The sequence below is a fragment of the Petaurus breviceps genome, unplaced genomic scaffold (genome assembly GCF_028583685.1).
Source record: "Petaurus breviceps papuanus isolate PSGF00001 unplaced genomic scaffold, PetGlider_PUasm1.0 37, whole genome shotgun sequence".
Lineage (NCBI taxonomy): Eukaryota > Metazoa > Chordata > Mammalia > Diprotodontia > Petauridae > Petaurus > Petaurus breviceps.
The window spans coordinates 101,221,727-101,241,596 of record NW_027186296.1 but is presented as its reverse complement, the minus strand read 5'-3'; the positions used below and the strand labels follow the sequence as shown (position 1 = coordinate 101,241,596).

General features: G+C 37.1%; 2 protein-coding genes across 4 annotated transcripts in view; both read right to left on the bottom strand.

The window, feature by feature from the left end:
* DMBT1 (deleted in malignant brain tumors 1) overlaps window positions 1-19,870 on the bottom strand; it is a 495,581-nt gene that overhangs the window by 115,837 nt on the left and 359,874 nt on the right. Inside the window, 1 exon segment of the mRNA XM_069097407.1 lies at window positions 10,352-10,369. Coding sequence (XP_068953508.1) covers window positions 10,352-10,369 — 18 coding nt within the window.
* Window positions 1-19,870, bottom strand: part of BUB3 (BUB3 mitotic checkpoint protein) — a 555,213-nt gene that overhangs the window by 460,872 nt on the left and 74,471 nt on the right. The window lies entirely within an intron of this gene.

Here is a 19,870-nt window from a genome sequence, read left to right as displayed (position 1 = left end):
CAATATATCTCAATTATAGAGGGTATAGAAAGGAGTAAGGTGTAAGAAAGAGTAAAGAATAGGTACAGGACGGGTGAGGTATAGGAAGATGTGGAACGATAGGTTATAGTCAGAGAGGTGAATGTTAGAGTTTTGATTAAGGAATTGGAAGACTTTTAAGTAATTATGAGATCCAATGTGCAACCATTCCAGTGTGTGAGTAAGGGAGAATGAAGAAATAGATGAGGACACTGAGGCCCATTTACACCGCCATCTTGGCTCCACCCCCTACTGAGGCCCATTTAGATGAAATGACCAATACAAGGTCACACAGCCAGTCAAGGGAAGGAGTGGTTTCCTAACTCCCAGGTTCTGTGTACTTTCTAATGAAGTTTTTGAGTCATAAAGGATATTAGAAGGGACTTGTCTACCACAATCTAGAATATTAGAAGTAGAGCTTACCCTCTTAAACTTTGAAGGGGAAAGTTTTTGAGAGATGGGAAAAAATATATTTGACTTGATTTTAGAGACTCACTTTTATAAAATAGTGGGAAAATAAAGACACTAGGTGCCCATGGTCTCTCAGAAAGGGCAGGTACTTGGTAATTATGGGTTGATTTAGCATGAATTAGACGTAAACACCATTCTCTCTAAATAGCCAGGGAATTGTATGGTATATCTGGATTCCATTAAGCAAGAAAGAAGCAACAAAAACAATTACCTGGTGAAGTGGTCTCTTCTATAGTTGATGCTGAAATTACAAACATAACATTGGAAATAGAATTTATATCCCATAATTGGTGGATTAGAAGTTTAAGTGTTATGTTTTCATTTAGAATGTTTCATGGATTCAGTTTTAGGCATGTTGGGACATCCAGTTTGAGATGTGAGACTGGTAATCAGAGAGGTTAGACTGAATAAGTCAATGTGCGAATAATTTCTTTGGTCATATTAAACAAAGATACAAATTGTAGGCTTATAAAATCATGAAGAATTGCTATCATTTTCCAAATTCCATAATATTAGAATTAGAGTTTACCTTCTGAAGTTTAGAAGAAGCAAGATTATAAGAGTTAAAGAATGTGATATATTAAAACTGTCTTTGGAGACTTACTTGTAGCAGTAGGGGCATGGAGAAAATGTGAGCTCAATGCCTTCAAAAAAGCAGGTATTCAACAAATATTGGTTGAATTAATTAGAATTAGACTCAATACCTTCTTAATAACCAAGGCTTTTGGTGGTATGCCTATATTCCAGAAAGCAAAAATAGCAGCAACAAAAAGTTACCAGGTGAAGTGGTCACATCGTTGGTCAATACTGAAAAAAAAATGATAGTGAAAATCAAACCCAAATCTCATCATCAAGAAGCAAGACTTTTAGGAGTTATATTTTATTTATACAGTTTATGTTTCAAATGTGTCAAGAATAAATAACAAAAAAGAATAAATATAAGATGTTGGATTCTATAATGGAAAACTAAAAATTGGGAAGCTTTTCTTGAATGAAACAATGAATCACAATCGGAGAAATCCTAGGGCAGAGTGGGAAATTTTCTTGTAAATAGTTAATAAAGTATTTTGTGTTTGATCTGTGAAAATATTTCCAGTCACAGCAATACTACAATTAGAAACTTATTTTTCTCTTCTTTTACCACTATCATGTAAAAGAATACTTTGGGTTTAGGTGAAAATAATAAATAGAAAATAAATTGATATAATAATAATTTCATAGAATAAATTGATATAATAATTGTTACAAAATATGGAATATTTTATAAAATATATTTGAAATATTAAAAATATAGAAAAAATAGAAAATAAATTGATTGAAGATAGAATTAGGCAAATTCATTGTTAATAGATTTATAGGGGAGAGATAACAGTTATTAAGGGTGCTAAGGCTGTCTAGGGAACATTCCTAAATTTTTCTCTTTTTCATGTAAAGCCCCAAACATGTTTTACATCAAAATATTCCCCAGTGCCATTTCAAAAGAGAAGAGGACCTAATTTAATGAACTATTAAGCAATGTGACACAATTGCCTACACAAAACAGAGTTAGTTTATAAATCTTTTGATAATATTAACTCAAAACCAGGTGATCCACTGACAAAAAGCCTCTACATACTAAGCTATGCTGGTTCCCTGAAAGTAGACATTCTTTGTTACACATACTTCACATTACTTCCTGTTGTATTCTACTCTGGACAGAAATCTGACTAATCAGCTAAAAGAAAGAAAAACTTGAATAAGCCAAAAATTGGATAGTCTAAAGAAAAGATCTCTTCAATCTGAAAATCACAGCATCTAAGAGATAAGGAAGAGACCATAATGATAGTCAAATCTAATCATTAATAAATAAATATTCATTTTATTTTTCCTATATATTCTGCATATAATTTGTATATAATTGTTTGTATGATATCCCTCATTAGAATATCTTTTGCTTTTCTTTGTACAGGGTGTCCCTAGAGTTTGGACACATAGGAAATCTCATTAACTATGCATATTTTCAAGAAATGAAATGAATGAAATTTTCAACACCATTTTATTTAGTTAGCATAAATGAGATTTCATAGGAAGACATAGGAGACACATAGGAAATCTCATTAATTCATTAAATTAATCTCATTAATATGGAAAATAGTCCCCAATAGCTAAAGAAAACTTTTATTTCATATGAAATTGTCATGGCTAAAATTTATGCTAATTAAATAAAATGTTGAAAATTTCATTCATTTCATTTCTTGAAAATATGCATAGTTAATGAGATTTCCCATGTGTCCAAACTCTAGGGACACCCTTGGATCTCAAGCAATTAGCACAGTGCCTGGCTTGTAGCAGATGCTTAATAAATTGTTATTGATTGATTGATTGAGCACCTACTATGTGCAGGTACTATGCTAAGTGCTGAAGATACAAATATAGAATCATGAAATAATTCTTACTCTCAAGGAATTTACATTCAAATGGAGAGATAACAAGTACCTATATAAGTCTATGAAGAATAAATATAAAGAGAATAAATCCAAATAGTTGGGAAGAAAGATACTACCAGTTGTTGGAATAAGGGAGTTCTTCATGTAGGTCATGTTTGAATAGCGTCTTGAAGGAAGGGAAGAATTCTATGAGGTGAGGAAAGAGAATACATTCTAGAAACAAGGAATCATCACAGAGATAGGAAATGGAGTATCTTGGTAAGAAATAGAACAAAGGCCAATTTTACTGGATTTCAGAGTATGATCACGTATAATGAGGTTAGAAAGATAGATTGGTACAAGGTTGTGAAGTGGTTAAAATCTGAAAAGAAATGTTTGTATTTCATTCTAGAATCAGTTGATTGAGGAGGAGATGGTCAGATCTGTGCTTAAGTAAAATAATTCTGAGGGTAGCTAGGGGGCTCAGTGGATAGAGCACTGGGCCTGGCATAAGGGAGACCCAAATTCAAATCTGACTTCAGATCTCTAGACCCTGGGCAAATCACTTAATCCTGTTAGCCTCAGTTCTCTCATCTGTCAAATAAACTGGAGAAGGAAATGGTAAACCACTTCAGTGGTTTTTGCCAAGAAGACCCCAAACAAGATCATGAAGAATCAGACACAACTGAAAAATGGCTAAACAACAACAAAAAATAATTTCGACAGATATGTCAAACAGTTTAGGGTGAGGAGAGTTGAGGTAGGGAGATGAACTAGGTGGCTGTTATAATATAATCTAGGAGAGATGTGACATAAGTCAGAACCCAAGTGGTAACTGTGTGAAGTGATACAAGGGAGTGATACATGGAGAGATGTTGAGGAGGCAGAACTGGCAAGATTAGATATGTGAGGCAAGGGAAAGCAAATAGTTATGATTCTGAGATTACAAATCTGAGAGATTGGAATAATCATGATACTTTTGATAGAAAGAAAGAAATTTATAAAAGGGATAGGTCTGGTAGGAAAGATAATAAATTCTGTTTTGTATAGAGCTGGAAGGGACACACAATTTGAATCTCCAATCAGCAATAGATAATCTAGGGCTGAAGCTCAGGGAGAAACCAGGGATGGATAAAGAGATTTGTGAGTCACCTGCATAGAGATGCTAATTAAAATCATGGGAGCTAATGTAATCTCCAAGTAAGACCCTGTAGAAAGAACAGAGAAGGCCCAGAGCCTTCATGAACCTCCCCAGTTAATGGGTATCACACAGCTGAAGAACCAGCAAAGAACCTAGAACAGGAATGGTCAGACTGAGAGCAAGAGAACTAGGAGAGAGCAGTGTTACCAAAACCCAGCTAGCAGAGGGTATCCAAGAGAGGAGTGGACCACTGTGTCAAATGTTCCCCCTCAGTAGCTCTGCTTGGGTTCTCCAGGGAACAAGCTGATCAGATGCCATCTCATTACCGTACAGATTGACTCAGTTTATAATACTCAGCACCTTCTCAGCTCCATCAGTTGCCTCTCTTCTCTGACCGCAGGGCTGGAGGGTGGAGGAAGAAACTCCTACCAAAGCCTTTCTTTATAGAGGGCTCCAAACTTTCCAGGTAACTATTTTATATACAAGGCCTTGCTTGATTTCTCTGTGGAACATCATGATGCATCCGCCTGGTAACCCATCCCTGCCTTTTTGCTTCCTCTTGTGTGTTGTTTTCCATCATTAGAGTGTAAGCTTCTTGAGGGAAGGGAATGGCTTTTGTATTTATACGTCTTTATGCCCAAGCTTAGCCCAGTGCCTGGCACATAAATAGATGCCCAATAAATGTTTGTTGAATTGAGTTGAAGTCAGTAAGAACAAGGATTGAGAAAAAGGTCATTAGATTTGGCAGTTAAAGAAGCCATTGGCAATCTTGTGGTGGGCAACTTCAGCTCAAGCATGAGTTCAGAAGCCAGAGTAAGGAAGATCTGGTAGACAGTGAGAGGAGAGAATGCCACGGGTGCAGACAACTCATTCTGGGAGCTTGGGTAAGAAAGAGAGGGGAGATACAGAAAGAAATCTTGGGGAAAGTAGGTTTTAATGAAAGTTTTTTAAGCTTTGGGGACAATGAAGCATGTTTAAAGTCAGTGTGGAAAGAGCTAGTAGTCAGGGAGAGATTAAAGATTACAGTAATTATAGAGGACAACTGACCTGGAGAAGTTAAAAGGAAGAAGGTTTGGTCTTAACGAGGAGAAGGGATGTTTCAGTCAAAGAAATTAGGGAAAGGAGGGGGGGATGATGTCGAGGAGGGGATGATGTCAAGGGGTGTACAGATGAAGAGACTAATGAATTCACAGTTAAATACTTCAATTTTCATAGGAAAAAAGCATGAGAGTCTCACCTAAGAGGAGGGCAGGAGGTGCAGGTGGGGAGGCATGAGAAGGTAGCTAAGGTTTCAAATAGCTTCTGTTGGGAGCAAGGTTGGGGAATCAAGTAGGGAAGAATAGAAAGAGCGCCTTCCTGTGGTGCCCAGCTGAAGGTGAAGCTGCATAGCATCAATTTATAGTCTACACAGTCAGCATGGCTGGGTGATCTCCTTGGACTCCAGGAAGCAGCATGTGCAGGAAGCAGGAGCAATGAGGCAGATGGTGGGAGCGATCCAGAGCCAGGACAGGCAAGGAATGAGGCGAGACTGGACAAAGGGATGAAGGGACTGAGAGCTGATGACAGTGTGGAATTGAATCGGTCAACCATAGAGTCAAGAGCGACCAGGGAGAAAAGTGAAGTCAGAGTTGCAGCAAGTGTTCTAGAGGAGGAGGTTCTTTAAAATGTTAGTCACCCCAGTGGCATTTGTTAAATACCTAATATGTGCTAAGCATTGGACTGTGAACTAAGGATAAAAATGAAGGGAAAACCAGCTTCTGTCTTTCATGGAGGTAGAGAGATGATTTATAGAGAGCAGATACAGATATACTGGAAGGAAAAAGGCATTTGCCTTTGCATCCAGGAAAAGGCTCCGACTCAAGTGGCATTTGAAGTGAGCCTGGAAAAAGCCAGGCAGATGATGAGGCCCAGGTGAGGGGTCAGAGCATTCCAGGTGTGGAGGCTAGTCACTGCAAAGTCACTGAGATGGGGGACAGAATGTCCCATTCAAGAAATTTGACAGGTCAGTGTATCTGGATCATAGAGTGTGTAGAGGGGGTAAGGTGTAAAAAGCTGAAGAATAGGTGTAGGAGGGTGAGGCAGAGGGGGAGTTGGAATCAGAGGTTATCGTCAGAAGGGTAAGTGTTGGAGTTTTTAGTTAAGGAAGTAGAAGACTTGTGAGCAATTGTGAGATCCAAGGTGCAGCCATACCAGTGTGTGACAGATGGGGAATGAAGAAATAGATGAGAAAAAGTAAAGCTCAATAAACTGAAGGAACTTATCGAAGATCGTATAACAAGTCAAGAGAAGTACTGGTCTCCTCTCTCCCAGTTTTGTCTTCTTTCCACTTAAGTTTATAAAATCATAAAGGGTATTGGAAGGGACCCATTTACCATAATCTGGACTATTAAGAAGTAAGGATTACCCTCTTAAGCCTTGGCGAGGGAAGGTTGTGAGAAAGTATTTAAATTGATTTCAGTTGATTGCTTGTAAATAGTAGTCAGAAAAGCAAGAAACTACATGCCCATGGCTCTGCAGAGAGACAAGGCATTCAATAATTTGGGGTTGATTTATTTTGAAATAGATATAAACACCATTCCCTCTCAATAGCCAAGGCATTTTGTGCTATATCTACATTGCAAAAAGCAAGAAATCAGCAACAAAAATAATTACCAGGTGAAATGGGTACTTCTGTTGTTGATTCTGAAATTACAAAAACCAAAAACCGGTGTCAATAAAATCTACATCCTGTAATTTATGAAGTTACATTAACAATTATATTTTCCTTTAGAAGGATGATACTTTGGTCATGTTAGGAAAAGACATAAAATGTAGGATTTTAAATGTCAAGAAGAAAAGAAAATGTTTTTCCCCTTCAAATTATAAAATAGAGGAATATTTAGGCAGAGAATAAGAAATTTTCCTGTTTGTAAGATATTATCATAGACTTTCTTGTGTTTGAATGTAAGTGAAAATATTTCTAGGTGTGACAGAAATTCAATGAGAAGGAGGGAGCCTCTGTAAGTCCTGTACTCATATGAATGACAGATCCTTAAAGTGAAGGGATGACAACACAAGAAACTTAGTGCCTCTCAAAAAAATGTACAATAAATATTGGTTGATTTAATTTAAATTGGACACAAATAGTATTTCTTTTCAAGAAACAAGAGATTCTGTAGCATATCTACATTTCATAAAGCAAGAAACCAGAAAAAACAAAACAAAAACAATTACCAGATGAAGAGGTAACTGTGCTAGATGCTGAAACTGCAAAAAGACTGTGTGAGTAAAATCTACATTCCACCTTTGATATAACAAGAATCTTAATAGTAATGTTTTCATTCACAAGGTTTATTCTTCAACCACATCACAGACCCATAGCTTCTAAAAAGGAAACTGAAAATATGGAAGTTTTTCCACTCAGCCAAACTGTGAAATGGATCAAGGAATTCTAAGGCCAACAGTCATCATATATTTTGTTTGTTTGTGAAAAGTTATCATAGAGTCTTTAATTTTTGACAAAATAGTAAAACTATTTCCTATCATGCAATGATATAATTAGAAACTGGAATCCTCTCTAGTTGTGTATCATTGCTAATTCAATTTTTAATATTATACACTGGGCTCAGACCTCATGGAAAATTAGCAGACTCACAATGAAAGGAGGTAAATTCATGAATAATGGATCCATAGAGAAGACATCAGTAATTCAAAGGAGTTAAGGATGCCTGAGGAACTGGCCTAACTCTTCCTCTTTGACGTGGAGAGCAGCTACCACATTCTCCTGTCAAGTCAACAAGCATTTATTGAGTGTCTACTATGTGCCAGGTGCTATACTCAGTGCTGGGGAAACAAAGAAAGGCAAAAGCAACATCTATAAAAAATACTCATTCCCTGATCTTAAGTCACCCACAAAATATCCATTGAGGTCGTTCTGAAATACTGGATGTCCCATTTTCCTGTGTGGCACTTTATGAACCTTTGGGCAACTGAGAGGTGATTAATGAACTCTTTGGTGATGGCAACCCACCACCAAACTGATGGTCTCCTGGGGATGTCTTTCCACTGGTCCTCAGAAAGCAGATGTTGTCTGTTGTTAGGACTGCTTCATATAACTTTCTGTTTTGTCCTGTCTTGGCACAATGAGCAGTAACAAGTAGAGAAGCTATGATAATCATCAATAGGTGATATGAATAAAAGAACTGTTCATCTGAAAACCACCACCATGTGTGAGCTGGTGATCTGCTCTAATTCACTTGTTACACTTGTGAGCAAGGTGAGTGCCAGAAAATATGAAATGACTTAGCCAAGGTCAGACAGCCATCAGTGGCAAATTTGGCTCTAGAACCCAAGGGTCTGGATCCACAGTTCAGTGCTCTGTTCATCAAAGTTTGTAAGCTCATGAAGAATTCCTATCATTCACCAAATTTCATAATATTAGAATTAGAGTTTCTCTTATGTAATGCTAAAGAGGCAGGTTTTTGAGAGATTGAAAATGGAATGTAATTCACCTGCCTTCATAGATATGCTTATATATCTATGAGAATGGAATAATGATCTATCCATTAGATAGAGAGCTCCTCTATTGCAGGGACTGCCATTTGCCTTCCTTTGTATTCCCAGTGCTTGACACACAGGAAACCCTTATTAAATGCTTATTGACTAGCTGACTGATGTGTTGAATGCTTTGCAGAGACAAAAAAACAAAAAACATGCTTTGATTTCATTTGATTTAGACATAATCTTTCAACTCGAATTACCAGATAAGGTGATTTCTTCTGTGGTTGATTCTGAAATTAAAAAAAAAAGAAAGCATAAATTAAACCCAAATTCCATTTTAAGGGAATGAATATTCTGATGAGTATTGTTTCATTTATACTAAATTCAAATATTTGTCACTTCCCTTTTAAACCAAGAAATATGATATTGACTTCTTAAGTCAAAAATTGAAGATAGGGAATATTTTCTTCCATGTAGCCAAGAGATAGAGAATGAATATATTTCTGTTTTATCCTTAAAGAGTCATCATAGTCCCTTTTCTTTGAAGGATCAGGGAGAATCCTTATATGGCAGACATGCAATAAGATATAATGCATCTATTCACACACCCATATTAATGATGATTTCTTTAAGTATTGAAACGATAATACAATCAACTCCCAAATACTTAATGTAATCATAGCATTACATGGATAGATACATTCAGAGATGATTTTTTTAAAATGACTTCTATCAATTGCCATAAATTTCTCACCAATAGGATTGAAAATATTATCCTGTAGTAGTAATAACATTAGCTAACATATACAAATATTACACACACATGCATGCATACATATATGTATATACATATATGTGTGTATTTACATATGTACACATAGGTAGGACTTTGAAGTATATAAAGAGCTTTTCACATATTATTTTATTTGATCCTTACACAAACATTATGAAGTAGATTTTATGAATGAAGAAATAAGGGCTGATAGGGTCACTCAGGTAAGAAGTATCTGAGTCAGGGTTTGACCACAGGTATTCTTGATTCCATGTCTCTATGCACTATATTGTCCAAATACCTCCCACATTCATATTAAAATTTTCAGTTATGCATTGCACATGATTTCAATTTTTATTCTACTTTTTTTTTTAAAGCAATTGGGGTTAAGTAACTTGCTCAAGGTTACATGGCCAGTTATTTCTGGGTGTGGTGCCAAGTATCTGCACCCAGATTTGATCCCCAGGTCATCCCAACCCTGGAGCCGGTGCTCTTACTCGCTGAGCCACCTGGCCACCCCTAAGCAATTGGGGTTAAGTAACTTGCTCAAGGTTACACGGCCAGGTGTTTCTGGGTGGGTGCTAAGTGTCTGAGCCCGGGGTTCGATCTCCAGGTCATCCTGACACTGGAGCTGGTGCTCTTACTTGCTGTGCTACCTGGCCGCCCCTTTATTCTACCTTTTGACAGAGAAATGAGTGAGTAGTAAGGAGGGGGAAATTTAGAATGTTCACAAATTAGACAGACTGACTGTAAGTGAACTCTTGGTTTGAAAATATACTAAACAATGGAAATGTAAAGTGTGCTGGAGATTGAATTAAACTCTCATTTCATAGGGATGAAATCACTTATCTAAGATCTCATACATAGCCATCCAGAAGCAGAGCTATTGTGTGAATCCAGGACATGGCAATTTCCATAAAATCAAACAAATTTATGAAGTTTTAAAAATCATAAAGTTTAAGGGAAAACCAAAGGTGACCTTGTTTACCAAACTCCAGAATACCTGGAATTAGGGCCTAACTTCTGGTGCTGGGAGGAGACAAAATTGTGAAAGAGGAAAGAAACTAGGGTTTTTTCACTTGGCTTTGAGAGAGTTATGCCTCTGGAACTATATGCCCACTGGTCTGCAGAGAACAGGTATTCGACAAATTTTAGTTGATTTAATTTGAACTAAATTTAAAGATCATTCCCTCTGAATAACACAGGCATTCTGTGACATGTCTATGTTTCACAAAGCACAAAAGCAGCAATAAAAACAATTACCAGAAGAAGTGGTCACTTCAGTTGTTGATGCTGAAATCATAAAGAGACAACATAAGTCATCCCTAATCTCATATCGTGGAAAAAACATTTGGAGTTATATTTTCATTTATTCACTTTTAGTATCAGATATGCTAAGCACAGAAACAATATATTTGGCCCTAAAATGGAAAATCAAAAGTAGGAAAATTTTTCTTGAATCAAAGTGTGAAGGAGAAATAGAGGAATTCTAAGGCAGAGAGGAAAGGTTACTCTTTTGCTTTATGAAAAATCATCATTGATTGTCTTGTTTTTCATTACTTAGTAGATTATTTTAGTCATAGCACAGTATTACTAGAAACAGGGATTCTTCTCTTGTTCAGTTCCAATAGAATATTAAGATATATTTTGATACCTTAGAAATCATGGAAAATAAGTTGACTCAAGATTGAATTAGGTCAATTCATGGGTAACAGATACATAGTTGAGTTATTAGTAATCAAGGGAGCTACAGTTACCTATGGAAAAATCCTAAATTTTCTTTGTCATGGAGGGAAACTACTATATTTTCCATCAAAAATGATCCTTGATGTCATTTAGAAGGACTAAACTGAATAGGCCATTAGCCAATGTGGCACTTTATTGTCTTTATATAGGGTTGCCCAAAAGTCTCAGTGGAATTTTAAGTGTATAAATGATAATGATTTTTAAAATTTTTGAAAGTTTAAGTTTTTTTTAAACTCATGTACTTTTATAATATTTGAATAAGATATTTTATTTAAAAGACAGGGCATGCTGCCATTATGTATCATGGAAGTGACAGCTGCTGGATGATACTTTTGTAGACTGAGGCCTTGCTAGAGGATTTCTTCTTGCTTGGGTCCCTTGGTCATTTGCTTTATTTCCATTAGAATTTTTTCTTGTCAGGTTATATTAAAAATGTCATGTCTATTTGTGTTTGGATGATCTTAAGGCTAGCCTGATGAATGTAGTCCTTTCATCATCCACAGCTGAGCAAATTTTTATGATGTTTGACAATTGACGACTTAAGTATAGCAGATGACAGTTATGTTGAATTTTAATAAACATATCAATACATAAAAATTCAATTGACCTTTCAAGTGTTATATTTTATAAATTTGAAGCTTTTCTATTTCTGAAGTTATTAAAACTTAAAACTGGATTCAGCTCCATCATCATTATGCTTCCATAATGAAAAGGAAAAGCCAGTCAATAGGAAACTCATCATCTTGGAGACTGTATCAGCTTTTGGGACTGGTAATTATTTTTGGTTGTAAAAAACTTGAAAGTGTGAAAGATTTATATTTTATGTTAGAATCCAAAGGGAACTACTGAAGTAGATCTGCCCATGGAGTTAAGTGGTCAGATCTATGCTTAAGGAAAATCATTTTGAGAGCAGCTATTGAGATCTGAGTTGAAATCCAGCCTCAGACATTTCCTAGCTATGTGACACTAGGAAAGTCACTTAACTCTATTTGCCTCAGTTTCTTCATTAGGCAAATAAGCTGAAGAATGGAACCACTCCAGAATCTTTTCCAACAAAACCCCAAAAGGGATCATGAAGAGTCACACATGACTGAAAAATGACTGGACAAAAACAACAAATTAAATAATAAAAAAAATAAAACAAACAAATTTGACAGCTATGTCAAGGACAGTTTAGAGTGAAGAGAGAGAGTTGAGGTAGGGAGATGAACCAGGAGGCTGTCATAATAAATATAGTACAATGTAATATGATTTGATATGATATGGTGCCATATCATATCATATCACATGACATAATATAACGTGACATGATGTGACGTGATATGACATAACATAACATAATACAATACAATATAACATGAGATATGAGATATTATGATATATTATTATGCAATAATCTAGGAGAGAATGATATAAATCAGAACCCAAGCAGTGATTGTGTGAAGTGATATAAGGGATCACATGGAGAGATGTTGTATAGGTAAAAATGGCAAGATTAGATATATGAGGCAAGGGAAAGCAAACATTTATGATTATGAGATTACAAATCTGAGAGATCGGAATAATCATGATACTTTTGATAGAAAGAAAGAAATTTATAAAACAGATAGGTTTGGTAGGAAAGACAATAAATTCTGTTTTGTATAAATAGAGTTGGAGATTTCTCTGGGACACACAATTTGAATCTCCAATCAGCAATATGTGATTTAGGACTGAAACTCAGGGAGAAACCAGGGATGGATAAGTAGATTTGTAAGTCACCTGCATAGAGATGCTAATTAAAACCATGGGAGCTAATGCAATCTTCATGTAAGACCCTGTAGAAAGAACAGAGAAGGCCCAGAGCCTTCATGAACCTCCCCAGTTAGTGGGTATCACACAGCTGAAGAACCAGTAAAGAACTTAGAGGAGGAATGGTCAGACTGAGAGAAGGAGAACCAGGAGAGAGCAGTGTTACCAAAACCCAGCTAGCAGAGGGCATCCAAGAGAGGAGTGGACCACTGTGTCAAATGTTCCCCCTCAGAAGCTATGCTTGGGCTCTCCAGGGAACAAGCTGGTCAAATGCCATCTCATTACCACACAGATTGATTCAGTTTATAATACTTAGCACCTTCTCAGCTCCCTCAGTTGCCTCTCTCCTCTAACTGCAGGGCTGGAGGGTGGAGGAAGAAACTCCTACCAAAGCCTTCCTTTATAGAGAGCTCCAGATTTTCCTGTTAATTCTATTTTCTACCAAAGGCTTTGCTTGGTTTCTCTATGGAACAGCATAATGAACTCAACCTGATGAACCATAATGGGGTGACCCATCGCAGACTTTTCAGCTTCCTCTTGTGTGTTGTCTTCCCTCATTACATTGTAAGCTTCTTGAGGGAAGGAACTGTTTTTCTTATTTTTATTCCCAGTGGTTAGTGCAGTGCCTGGCAATAGTTGGCACTTAATAAATGTTTATTGAATTGAGTTGGAATCAATAAGGATAAGGATTGAGAAAAAAGCCATTAGATTTGGCAGTTAAAAAGCCATTGTTAACCTTGAAGTGGGAAGCTTCAGCGGAACCATGAGTTCAGAAGCCAGAGTGAAGAGGATCAGTTAGACAGTGAGAGGAGAATGCCATGGGTGTAGACAACTCATTTTGGGACCTCAACTAAGAAAGAGAGGAGAGATGGGGACAATGAAGGATGTTTAAAGTCGGTATGAAAAGAGTCAGTAGTCAGGGAGAGACTGAAGATGGCAGGAGTTATAGGGGATTACTGCCTTGGAGAATTTAAAAGGGAAGGGTTTGACCTTAACAAGGAGAAGGGATGTTTCATTACAAGAGATTACTGAAAGTAGGATGTGGGGAAGATGATGTCAAGTGGTGTAGAGATGGAGAGACTAAGGAGCTCACAGTGAATTACTTTAATTTTCTTAGTAAAAATGCAAAGAGAGTATCACCTAGGAGGGGGGCAGGAGGTGGAGGTGGGGAAGAATGAGAAGGTAAGGTAAGGTTTCAAATAGTTAATGTTGGGAGAAAGGATAGGGAATTAAGTAGGGATGAATAAAAGCAATGGCTTGCTGGGGTGCCCAGTTGAAGGTGAACCTGCATAACATGAATTCATAGTCTACAAAGTCAGAATGGTCGGGTGATCTCCTTGAAGTCCAGGAAGCAGGAGCAAGGAGGCAGATGGTGGGAGCAATCCAGAGCTAGGACAGGCTCTGTCCTAGGAATGAGGTGACACTGGACAAAGGGATGAAGGAATTGATAGCTGATGACTGTGTGGAATTGGGGTGGCGAGGTGGCGCAGTGAATAGAGCACCGGCCCTGGAGTCAAGAAGACCTGAGTTCAACTCTAGGTGGCTCAGTGAATAGAGCACCAGCCCTGGAGTCAGGAGGATCTGAGTTCAAATCCTGCCCCAGACACTTAACACTTACTAGCTGTGTGACTTTGGGCAAGTCACTTAACCCCAATTTCCCTCCAAAAAAAAGTGTGGAATTTAATTAGTCAACCACAGGTCAAGAGTAAGTGAAGTCAGAGGTGCAGCATGGCCACAGAAAGTGCTCTAGAGGAGGAGGTTTAAAAAAAACAGTCACTCTATAGGTATTTGTTAAGCACCTAATGTATGTCAGGCATTGGGCTGTGTACAAGGCATAAAAATAAAGGAAAAACCAGCTTCTGTCCTTAGAAAATCCCACTTTCATGGAGGTTTCATAAAGGTCTAGGCACAGAGATGATTTATAGAGAGCAGATACAGAAATACTGGAAGGAAAAAGGCATTTGCCTTTGCATCCAAGGGCACCAGGAAAAGGCTCCTGCACAAGGTGGGATTTGAAGCTAGTCTAGATGATGAGGCCCAGGTGAAGGGTCAATGCATTCCAGGTGTGGAAGTTAGGCAGTGCAAAGTCACTGAGATGGGAGACAGAGTGTCCCATTGAAGGAATTTGGCAGGTCAGTGTATCTGGGTCATAGAGTGTGTAGAGGGGAGTAAGGTATAAAAAACTAGAAAATCAAGTGAAGAAGAGGTGTAGGAGGGATGAGGCAGAGGGAAAGTTGGAATGTGAGGTTATAGTCAGAAAGGTAAATGTTGGAGTTTTTGGTTAAGGAAGTGGAAAACTTGTGAGCAATTGTGAGATCCAAGGTACAGCCATCCCAGTGTGTGACCAATGGGGAATGAAGAAATAGATGAGGAAACTGAACCTTGTAAAGCTGAAGGAACTTATCCAAGGTCATATAGCAAGTCAGGGGAAGTGCTCCCAGTTTTGTATTCTTACCAGTAAAGTATATAAAATCGTAATGGGTATTGGAAGGGACCCATTCACCATAATCCATATTGTTAGAAGTAAGAATTATCCTCTTAAGCCTTGGGGAGGCAAGGTTGTGAGAAATTTTTTAATTTGATTTCAGTGGAGTGCTTGTAAATCATAGTCAGAAAATAAAGAAATCACATGCCCGTGGCCTTGCAGAGAGACAAGAAGTTCAATTATTTGGGGTTGATTTAATTTGAAATATATACAAACACCATTCATGCTTGATAGCCAAGGTATTTTGTGCCATAGCTACATTCCATAAATCAAGAAATCAGCCACAAAAATAATTACCAGGTGAAATGGTTACTTCTGTAGTTGATTCTGAAATTACAAAAACAAAAGCCAGTGTTAATAAAATCTACATCCCACAATATACGAAGTTACATTAACAATTATATTTCATTTAGAAGGTTTATACTTCAGTCATATTAGGAAGGATTTAAATAATGGAGGATTTAAAATGTCAAGAAGAAGAGAGGAATTTTTTTCTCTTCAAATTATAAAATAGAGGAATACTTAGAGAGTAAGAAATGTTCTTCTTTGTGAAGCATTATCACTGACTCTCTTGTGTTTGAATGGTAAGTGAAAATATTTGCAGGTGTGGTAGAAATTCAGTTAGAAAAGGGAGCCTCTGTTAAATCCTTCACTCATATGAATGGCAGGTTCCTAAAGTGTAGGGATGACAGCACAAGAAACTAAGTTTCTCTCAAAGAAAAATGTACAATAAATATTCATTGATTTATTTAAATTGGTGTAATAGTAATTGTAATTTGAAGATCTGTGCTGCCCCTTAGTAAGCCTAAGGGAATTTGAAGATCTTCCCTAATTTGATGATCTTCCCTGTCCCCTAATAGGCTGAATGTAATCACATGGAATGTAATCACATGGTGGGAGGAGTTTGCTGAAGGGTGGAGCAGAACCCACAGGAAGCTGAGAGTCAGAGCAGTTAGAAAAGAAGGGAGGGGAGGAGGCACCCAGGTAGACAGCTAGGCTTGTGAGTGTTGATTTTTGGGAAAGCTAAAGGATGGTGTGGCTCTCTGTGCTGTTATGGCTTATTAACTTCTTTGGTACTATGATGGACTTGGCTTTCTAGGTTTGGGATTCAGTTTTCTGGTGTCTAAATGTTTCCCTTCTGTGTTCTATAGGGAGAGTGTTATATTTTGTGATTCAGCACCATGTCAGCATATTTGCAGTCACCATTGGTACTATGAATATTGCATTGGTGCTACAATTGAACACAAATAGCATTTCTTCTCAAGAACCAAGGGATTCTCTAGCTTGTCTGTCATTCATAAAGCAAGAAAACAGCGAAAATAAAACAAAACACAAAAAATTACCAGATGAAGAGTCAGCTTCCCTGGTAGATGCTGAAATTGCAAAAAGACTTTGTAAGTAATATCTACATACCATCTTTGGTGAACAAGAATCTTCACAATAATGTTTTCACTTACAAGGTTTATTCCTAAATCACATAAAGCACTGACATGGCTTCTAAAAAAGGAAACTGAAAATGTGGAAGTTTTCCCCCTGAAATAAACTATGAAATGGACTGAGGGATTCTAAGGCCAAGAGTCAGAATTTTTTGTTTGTTTGTGAAAAGTTATCATAGAGTCTTTAATTTTGACAAAATAGCAAAACTATTTCCCATGCTGCAATGATCAAAGTTAGAAACTGGGATCCTCTCTAGCTGTGTACCAATACTAATTTAAGTGGTAATATTACATTCTGGATTCTGACCTTATGGAAAATCAGCAGACTCACAATGAAAGGAGGTAAATACTTGAATAAATGATCCATAGAGAAGACATCAGTAAATCAAAGGAGTTAAGAATGCCCAAGGAACTTGCCTAACTCTTCCTCTTTGACGTGGAGGGCAGCTACCACATTCTCCTGTCAAGTCAACAAGCATTTATTGAGTATCTGTTATGTACCAGCTACTGTGCTCAGTGCTGGGGAAGCAAAGAAAGGCAAAAGCAACATTAATAAAAAACACTCATTCCCTGATCTCCAGGAGCTTGTGGTCATCCACAAAATAGCATTGACGTCATTTTGAAGGATCGAATGCCCCATTTTCCTGTGTGGCACTTTATGAATCTTTGGGCAACTGAGAGGTGATTAATGAACTCTTTGCTGATGGCAACCCACCACCAAACTGATAGTCTCCTGGGGATAAGTCTTCCTACTGGTCCCCAGAAGGTAGAAGCTGTCTGTTGTTAGGACTGCTTCATATAACTTTCTGTTTTGTCCTGTCTTGGCACAGTGAACGGTAACAAGGAGAGAAATCACGATAATCTTCAATTAGGTGACCTGAATAAAAGAACTCTTCATCTGAAAATTGACACCATGTGTGAGCTGGTGATCTGCTCTAATTCACTTATTACACTTGTGAGCAAGGTGAATGCCAGAAAAAACAAAATGACTTAGCCAAGGTCAGATAGTCATCAGTGGCAAAGTTGGCTCTAGAGCTCAAGAATTTGGATACACAGTTCAGTGCTCTGTCCATCAAAGTTTATAAGCTCATGAAGAATTCCTATCATTCACCAAATTTAATAATATTAGAATTAGATTTTATCTTCTGTAATGCTAAAGAGGCAGATTTTTGGGAGATTGAAAAATGGAATATAATTCAATTGACTTCATAGATATGCTTATATGTCTATGAGAATGGAGGAATGATGTGTCCATTGGATAGTGGGCTCCTCTAAGGTAGGAAGTGCCATTTGCCTTTCTTTGTATTCCCAGTGCTTGACACATAGGAAGCCTTTAATAAATGCTTACTGATTAGCGGACTGATGTGTTCAATGCTTTGCTGAGATAGAAAAACAATAAACATGCTTTGATTTCATTTGATTTAGACATAATATTCCACCTCTAATTACCAGACAAGGTGGTCTCTTCTGTGGTTGATTCTGAAATCCCCAAAAAAGAACATAAATTAAACCTAAATATCATTTTAAGGGAATGAATATTTTGAAGAATACTGTTGCATTTATACTAAATTTAAATATTTAACAATGATTAAGTCACTGCCCTATTAAACCAAGAAATTGGTTTCTTAAATTGAAAACTAAAGATAGGGAAGTTTTCTTCCATGTAACCATGAGATAGTCAGGAGTCAAGAGACAGAGAATGAAGATTGTTCCATTTCATGCTTAAAGAGTTATCATAGTCCCTTTTCTTTGAAGGATCAGTGAGAATCCTTATAGGAATGGCAGACATGCAATAATATATAGTGCATCTTTTCACACACCCATATTAATGATGATTTCCTTAAGTATTGAAATAATAATGCAAACAACTCCCAAATAACTTAATGTAATCATAATATTACATGGATAGATAACATTCACAGATAATTTTAAAAAATGACTTCTATCAATTAATATAAATTTCTCACTAACAGGATTGAAAATATCAGTAGTAATAATATTAACTAATACATATAATTATTACACATATATCCATACATACACATGGCTCTGAAGTGTGTAAAGAGCAAGGCAGTTGGGATTAAGTGATTTGCACAAGCTCGCACAGCTAGTAAGAGTTAAGTGTCTGAGGCTGAATTTAAACTCAGGCCCTCCTGACTCCAGGGCTGGTGCTGTATTCAATGTGCCACCTAGCTGTCCCAATCTCATTTGATTCTTACACCAACATTATGAGGTAGATGCTATTATTCCCCTTTTATGAATGAAGAAATAAGGGCTGATAGGGGTGGTACTTTAGCCAGTTACACAGGTAAGAAGTATCTGAGTCAGGGTTTGACCACAGGTATTCTTGATTCCATATTTCTCTGCACTATACTGTCCAACGATCTCCCACATTCATATTAAATCTGTCAGTTATGCATTGCTCATGATTTCAATTTTTATTCTACCTTTTGACAGAAAAATGAGTGAGTAGTAAGGCGGAGAAAATCTAGAATTTTCACAGATTAGAAAGACTGACTGTAAGTGAACTCTTGGGTCGAAAATATACTAGAACAATGGAAATACAAAGTTTGCTGGAGACTGAATTCAACTTTCATCTCATAGAGATGAAATCACATATCTAAGATCTCATACATAGCCATCCAGAAGCAGAGCTATTGTGTGAGTCCAGGACATGGACATTTCCATCAAATCAAACAAATTTATGAAGTTTCTAAAATCATGAATGTTAAGAGAAGATCGAAGAAGACTTTGTTTATCAAACTCCAGAATACCTAGGATTGGGGACTACCTTCTGGTGTTGGGAAGAGACAAAATTGTGAAAGAGGAAAGAAACTAGGATTTTTCACTTGGCTTGAGAAAGTTATGTCTGTGGACAATAATGAGGGAGTGGGGAAACTATGTACCCACTGGTCTGCAGAGAACAGGTGCTCAACAAATATTAGTTGATTTAATTTGAACTAAATTTAAACATCATTCCCTCTGAATAACACAGGCATTCTGTGACATGTCTATGTTCAACAAAGCAAGAAAGCAGCAATAAAAACAATTACCAGATGAAACAGTCGCTTCAGTTGTTGATGCTGAAATCATAAAGAGACAGCATAAGTCATCCCTAATCTCATA